The sequence below is a fragment of the Sprattus sprattus genome, assembly GCF_963457725.1.
Source record: "Sprattus sprattus genome assembly, contig: scaffold_83, whole genome shotgun sequence".
Lineage (NCBI taxonomy): Eukaryota > Metazoa > Chordata > Actinopteri > Clupeiformes > Clupeidae > Sprattus > Sprattus sprattus.
In genome coordinates this window covers 52501-60000 of record NW_027666917.1, presented here as the reverse complement: position 1 = coordinate 60000, position 7500 = coordinate 52501, and the positions used below count along the sequence as shown (strand labels likewise).

Here is a 7500-nt window from a genome sequence, read left to right as displayed (position 1 = left end):
GACGAGAAGGTAGGAGAGAGAGAGAGAGAGAGAGAGAGAGAGAGAGAGAGAGAGAGAGAGAGAGAGAGAGAGAGAGAGAGAGAGAGAGAGAGAGAGAGAGAGAGAGAGAGAGAGAGAGAGAGAGAGAGAGAGAGAGAGAGAGAGAGAGAGAGAGGGGGGGGGGGAGGGGAGGGAGGGGGAGAGAGAGAGAGAGACCGAGACCGAGAGAGACCAGTGAAGTCTTCCAGCTCTTCCTCTCATACAAGGACGAGAGAGAGAGAGATAGAGAGAGACCGAGAGAGAGAGAGAGAGACCGGAGAGAGAGAGAGAGAGAGAGACCAGTGACGTCTTCCAGCTCTTCCTCTCATACAAGTACGAGAAGGTGAGAGAGAGAGAGAGAGAGAGAGAGAGAGAGAGAGAGGGAGGGAGAGGGAGAGAGAGGAATAGGAGAATGGAGAGAAGAGAAGACTGATTGATTCATTAGAGAGAGAGAGAGAGAGAGAGAGAGATTGATTGATTGATTGATTGATGCATTACCAAATATATAATATACAGAATGTATCCCATCATCCCTGCAGGACATTCGCCAAAGGGGAAAAGATTGTGCGTTTGTATAAGAAAGGGCAGAAAGAAAGATACAATGTGTGTGTGTGTCTGTGTGCCTGTGTCTGTGTGTCTGTGTGTCTGTGTGTCTGTGTCTGTGTCTGTGTCTGTGTCTGTGTGTCTGTGTCTGTGTCTGTGTCTGTGTCTGTGTCTGTGTCTGTGTCTGTGTGTCTGTGTCTGTGTCTGTGTCTGTGTCTGTGTCTGTGTCTGTGTCTGTGTCTGTGCGTGTGTCTGTGTCTGTGTCTGTCTGTCTGTCTGTGTGTGTGTGTGTGTGTGTGTGTGTGTGACCTCCTCTCCTCTCCTCTCCTCTCCTCTCAGGACTGGAAGCTGGGCAAGAGGAAAGCAGAGAAGGACGAGGCCGTGGGCGCCATGATCTTCTCCACCATCGACCCCGAGGGACTGCCAGATATCGACCCCATTGAAGTGTGAGTGTGAGTGTGAGTGTGTGTGTGTGCGTGTGTGTGTGTGCGTGTGTGTGTGTGTGTGTGTGTGTGAGAGTATCACCCCCGAGGGGTTGCCAGATATCGACCCCCATTGAAATGTGAGTGACTTGAACAGCCCATTATAATATAATACAGTAACGTTCTGAAGAGCCGTATAATAAAATACAGTAATATCTACTCAACACCAGGATCATGCTGCTCTTGAACAGGCCATTATAATATAATACAGTAATATCTACTCAACACCAGCTGCTCTTGAACAGCCCATTATAATATAATACAGTAATATCTACTCAACACCAGGATCATGCTGCTCTTGAACAGGCCATTATAATATAATACAGTAATATCTACTCAACACCAGCTGCTCTTGAACAGCCCATTATAATATAATACAGTAATATCTACTCAACACCAGCTCCTCTTGAACAGGCCATTATAATATTATACAGTAATATCTATTCAACACCAGCTCCTCTTGAACAGGCCATTATAATATAATACAGTAATATCTACTCAACACCAGCTCCTCTTGAACAGGCCATTATAATATGTAAGGGATAATGTATTGTCCGGAGGTCATTCTACAAAAATAATTCCCGACTGGGCGAACAACACCCCGACGCGCTTATTATACGGTTACTTGCCAAAAACGATAGAAGACATTCCTCCAACATACCTCTTTTTAATGATTTAGTTGCCGTTTCATGAGTCCCGTTTAGAAATAAATAGTTCTTCAAGCAAATAGAACTTTGAAGTTTCAGGTGTTGCATAGCAACCCATTACTTGCTGACTTCAAATTACTCTCTACTGTTGCGTTAAAATGACTGGACTTCTAGCGGAATGATATGAAAGATGTGAATTAGAAGTACAAAACCCGTTGCCAATGACAGCGGTCATTATCTTTTCGCAGCGGTATGTTATCAGGAATTAATGTGACCTATGACGTAGGGATGGCCCATTCAAATCAACGGTACTTTTTGGAACGTTCTGAAGAGCCGTATAATAAAATACAGTAATATCTACTCAACACCAGGATCATGCTGCTCTTGAACAGGCCATTATAATATAATACAGTAATATCTACTCAACACCAGGATCATGCTGCTCTTGAACAGGCCATTATAATATAATACAGTAATATCTACTCAACACCAGCTCCTCTTGAACAGGCCATTATAATATAATACAGTCATATCTACTCAACACCAGCTCCTCTTGAACAGGCCATTATAATATAATACAGTAATATCTACTCAACACCAGCTGCTCTTGAACAGGCCATTATAATATAATACAGTAATATCTACTCAACACCAGCTCCTCTTGAACAGGCCATTATAATATAATACAGTAATATCTACTCAACACCAGCTGCTCTTGAACAGGCCATTATAATATAATACAGTAATATCTACTCAACACCAGCTCCTCTTGAACAGGCCATTATAATATAATACAGTAATATCTACTCAACACCAGCTCCTCTTGAACAGGCCATTTTAATATAATACAGTAATATCTACTCAACACCAGGATCATGCTGCTCTTGAACAGCCCATTATAATATAATACAGAAATATCTACTCATGCTGCTCTTGAACAGGTCATTATAATCCTGTATACATTTAACTATAGGCCACAGCATTGATATCTAGTCTCCTGTTAGACTGGGTAGCCAGTCCTAATCAACACCAACATCGTGTGTGCGTTTGCGTTTGCGTTTGCGTTTGCGTTTGCGTGTGCGTGTGCGTGTACATGTGCGTGTGCGTGTGTGTGAGAATGTATGTGTGTGTGTGTGTGTATGTCTCCTGTTAGACTGGGCAGCCAGTCCTAATCAACACCAACATCATGTGTGTGTGTGTGTGTGTATGTGTGTGTGCGTGCTTGTGTGTGTGCGTGCGTGTGTGAGAGTGTGTGTGTGTGTCTCCTGTTAGACTGGGCAGCCAGTCATTATAAACACAAACATCATGGCCGTACTACCCTGATTGCCTTATTTACTACTGACAAATCTATCTGCAAGCATCATGAGTTATGTGTGTGTGTGTGTGTGTGTGTGTGTGTGTGTGTGTGTGTGTGTGTGTGTGTGTGTGTGTGTGTGTGTGTGTGTGTGTAGAGAACACAAGTGTGAGCAGTTTACTAGGTTTACTAAAGCGATGGATGACGGTGTGAAAGACCTGCTGACGGTTGGGCAGGAGCACTGGAAGAGATGTACAGGACGTGAGTGAACACCACACACACACACACACACACACACACACACACACACACACACACATACACACACAAAAACACACACACACACACACACACACACACACACACAAACAAACACACACATACACACACACACAAATACACACACACACACACACACACACACACACACACAAAACAGTAAACACACACACAGACACACAGACACACAGACACACAGACACACAGACACAGACACAGACACAGACACAGACACAGACACAGACACAGACACAGACACAGACACACAGACACACAGACACACAGACACACAGACACACAGACACACAGACACACAGACACACAGACACAGACACAGACACAGACCTTGATGTGTCCTCATTTTAAACAATGTTGATATTTCCAGTTAGTTCCAGATATGCTGAAGGCCGTATCATATGCCACAGCAGTCAGCAGACTCAGTGTCAGAGGGGGGGGAAGTGTAGTTTGCCTTTGGGGTGTACGTGTGTGTGTGTGTGTGTGTGTGTGTGTGTGTGTGTGTGTGTGTGTGAACTGTGTTTGTGTTCCTCTTCCAGCCCTGCCTAAAGAATACCAGCGGATCGGTAAGGGCTTCCAGAACCTCTCATCGGTCTTCAACAGCAGTGGATATGAAGGTAGCCACACACACACACACACACACACACACACACACACACACTCACACCCTGTAGTGTTTTACAAAGTGTTTGCCAAATTACCATTTATCTGCGTTTTGTATGGAACACCAGTGTTTTATAGTAGTTTTAGGGTGATAAAGACCTTTTTGCATGTTGTTTTTGTTTCCTTATTGGCTTTAATGTTTATGTGTGTGTGTGTGTGTGTGTGTGTGTGTGTGTGTGTGTGTGTGTGTGTTGTCTTCAGGGGAGGCCACCCTCACAGACGCACTGTCAGAAGCAGGGAAGACCTATGAAGAGATCGCTCTGATGGTGGCCGAGCAGGTAGGACACACAGCCTGCAGCGCCACCTATGGAGGAGGAAGAAGAATGACACAGACATGCCACCTCCCACTGCTGAAGCTCATAGCAGAGCTATGACCACGCCGTCACCACACACACACACACACACACACACACACACACACACACACACCACCTCCCACTGCTGAAGCTCATAGCAGAGCTATGAACACGCCGCTGTCACCAGACACACACACACACACACACACACACACACACACACACACACACACACACACACACACACACACCACCTCCAACTGCTGAAGCTCGTAGCAGAGATATGACCACACGTCACCACACACACACACACACACACACACACACACACACCTTCCACTGCTTAAGCTCATAGCAGAGATATGACCACGTCATTTGATGAACCAGGTCATCTGGTTTCTTGGATCCTTCTGCTCTAAAGCTTCTAGTGTTGTGGCAGGAAGGGCGGCCATTTTTCCTAGAATGCCTAGAGTAGAACTGGATTATTGATCTCAGTATGAATTCCACCGGAAAGTTCTTCCTCATCGATACATGTAGATAAGCCTCTTTATTGATGTATACACTTGTCAGACTATACTAAGTAGCTTATGTGTGTGTGTGTGTGTGTGTGTGTGTGTGTGTGTGTGTCTGTGTCTGTGTCTGTGTGTGTCTGTGTGTGTGTGTGTGTGTGTGTGTGTCTGTGTGTCACTATCAGCCCAAGAAAGACCTGCACTTCCTCATGGAGACCAACAACGAGTACAAGGGCCTTCTGGGATGCTTTCCCGACACCATCGGAGTCCACAAGGTACTTGACCTAGACCTGACAGTGTGTGTGTGTGTGTGTGTGTGTGTGTGTGTGTGTGTGTGTGTGTGTGTGTGTGTGTGTGAGTGTGAGTGTGAGTGTGAGTGTGAGTGTGAGTGTGTGTGTGTCCACATGTTCCTGAGCCCTAAACGACATGTGGGCCACTAAGTTGAGCATTGAGCAGTAATATTGCAGGATCACGCGCTAACTAGCGTCCATTGTACTTGAAGTAGACCACGCACTAACTAGCCGTCCATGGAAATTAAAGTAGACCACTCGCTAACTAGCCGTCCATGGTACTTAAAGTAGACCACGCACTAACTAGCCGTCCATGGTACTTAAAGTAGACCACTCGCTAACTAGCCGTCCATGGTACTTAAAGTAGACCACGCGCTAACTAGCCGTCCATGGTACTTAAAGTAGACCACGCGCTAACTAGCCGTCCATGGTACTTAAAGTAGACCACGCGCTAACTAGCCGTCCATGGTACTTAAAGTAGACCACTCGCTAACTAGCATGTTGTCAGTTCAGTTATCTAAAAATCCTGAAATAAATGTAAGTTAATGCTAGCATGCTAGTGTGCTAAATGGCTTTCGTGTAAGATGAGCAGTGGCCAGTTCAGATCCACTTTGGTGGTATCAGCATGTTAGCGTCTAATTAGCACCCTCGGTAGCATGTTAGCGCCTAATTAGCACCCTGGGTAGCATTATATCGCCTAATTAGCACCCTGTGTATCATGTTAGCACCTAATTAGCACCCTGTGTATCATGTTAGCACCTAATTAGCAGCCTGTGTAGCATGTTAGCGCCTAATTAGCACCCTGGAGAGTTCAGTAGAATCATAGATGTGAAATTAAATGCAGAGGAGGAGACGGCTGAGCTGTTGCCATGGTTCTCATGTCTCTGGTGTATCATGCTAACGCTAACCCAGCCACCACTCATCTGAGCTGTTGCCATGGTTCCCATGCTAACCCAGCTACGACTCACTTGAGCTGTTTCTATGCTAACCCAGCTACCACTCGTCTGAGCTGTTGCCATGGTAACCCAGCTAGCTCTCGTCTGTGTCCTAGGCTGCCATAGAGAAGGTGAAGGAAGCGGACAAACTGGTGGCCACGAGTAAGATCACCGCTGCTGATAAGATCACCATGACCAAGCACTCGAGCACGATGTCATACGCATTACAAGGTACACACACACACACACACACACACACACACACACACACACTGAGCACGATGTCATATGCATTACAAGGTACGAGTTTAACTGCTTCTGAGCACACACACACACACACACTGAACACGATGTCATACGCATTACAAGGTACACACACACACACACACACACACACACACACACACTGAGCACGATGTCATATGCATTACAAGGTACGAGTTTAACTGCTTCTGAGCACGATGTCACACACACACACACACACTGAGCACGATGTCATACGCATTACAAGGTACAAGTTTAACTGCTTCTGAGCACGATGTCATACGCATCATAAGTTACGAGTTTTAAACTGTCCCACTGTTCCTCTTCCCAGCTGAGATGAACCATTTCCATAGCAACCGTATCTATGACTACAACCGTGTGATGAGGTTGTACCTCGAGCAGCAGGTCAAGTTCTATGAAACGGTAAGACTTTACAATTCTCTTTTTATCTAACATTTCCACATACACACACATAAACACACATACACACACATACACCCACACACACACCCACACACACATACACACACACACACACACACATTCACATTCTCTTTTTTAACATTTCCAATAGACAAACTGGTTTGTGTGCGTTTGTGTCTGTGTGTGTGTGTGTGTGTGTGTGAGTGAGTGTGTATATGTGTGGTTGGTCCTAGTTCGTTTTTTTTTTTTTTTTTTAAAGGGCGGGGTACGTTTTTAAAGGCTTATTTTATAGGAAAGTGGGTAATAATAATCATTTTAAAGGAAAGTGGGTAATAATAATCATTTTAAAGGGAAGTGGGTTGTATTAATCATTTAAAGGAAAGTGGGTAATAATAATTGTAAAGGAAAGTGGGTAATAATAATCATTTTAAAGGGTTATATTAAAGGAAAGTGGGTAATAATAATAATTTTTACGGAAAGAGGGTAATAATAATATTTTAAAGGGTTTGTCCTCTTCTGTTTCTTTAGATTGCTGAGAAGCTGAAACATGCTCACAGTCAGTTTACCGCCATGTGATGTCGTGATGTCATCATGTGATGTCGTGATGTCATCATGTCAGAGATGCCAACCGACCGCAGCGCTCAACAGCTTTCTTTCTCTTTCTCTTTCTCTCTCTTTACTTTTTCATCCCTTCATCTGTCTTTGTCTTTTTCTTAATTCCTCCTTTCTTTAATTCTTTCTCTCGCTTTTGTTGTCTTCCATCTCCAGATCTCTCTCTCTCTGTCTCTCTCTCTCTCTCTGTCTCACTCACAGTATTGCCAAATCAGGTTTTATATGTATAT

At 44.5% G+C, this 7500-nt stretch overlaps 1 protein-coding gene across 1 annotated transcript in view; it reads left to right on the top strand.

The window, feature by feature from the left end:
- The window catches only part of snx9b (sorting nexin 9b), a 31766-nt gene that overhangs the window by 22142 nt on the left and 2124 nt on the right, over nt 1-7500 (top strand). Inside the window, exons 12-19 of the mRNA XM_080860957.1 lie at nt 901-1007; nt 3142-3245; nt 3818-3895; nt 4143-4219; nt 4932-5021; nt 6088-6202; nt 6567-6658; nt 7187-7500. The exon at nt 7187-7500 is cut by the window's right edge and continues 2124 nt beyond it. Coding sequence (XP_080717083.1) covers nt 901-1007; nt 3142-3245; nt 3818-3895; nt 4143-4219; nt 4932-5021; nt 6088-6202; nt 6567-6658; nt 7187-7234 — 711 coding nt within the window. The 3' untranslated portion in view covers nt 7235-7500. The remainder of the gene's footprint in view (nt 1-900; nt 1008-3141; nt 3246-3817; nt 3896-4142; nt 4220-4931; nt 5022-6087; nt 6203-6566; nt 6659-7186) is intronic.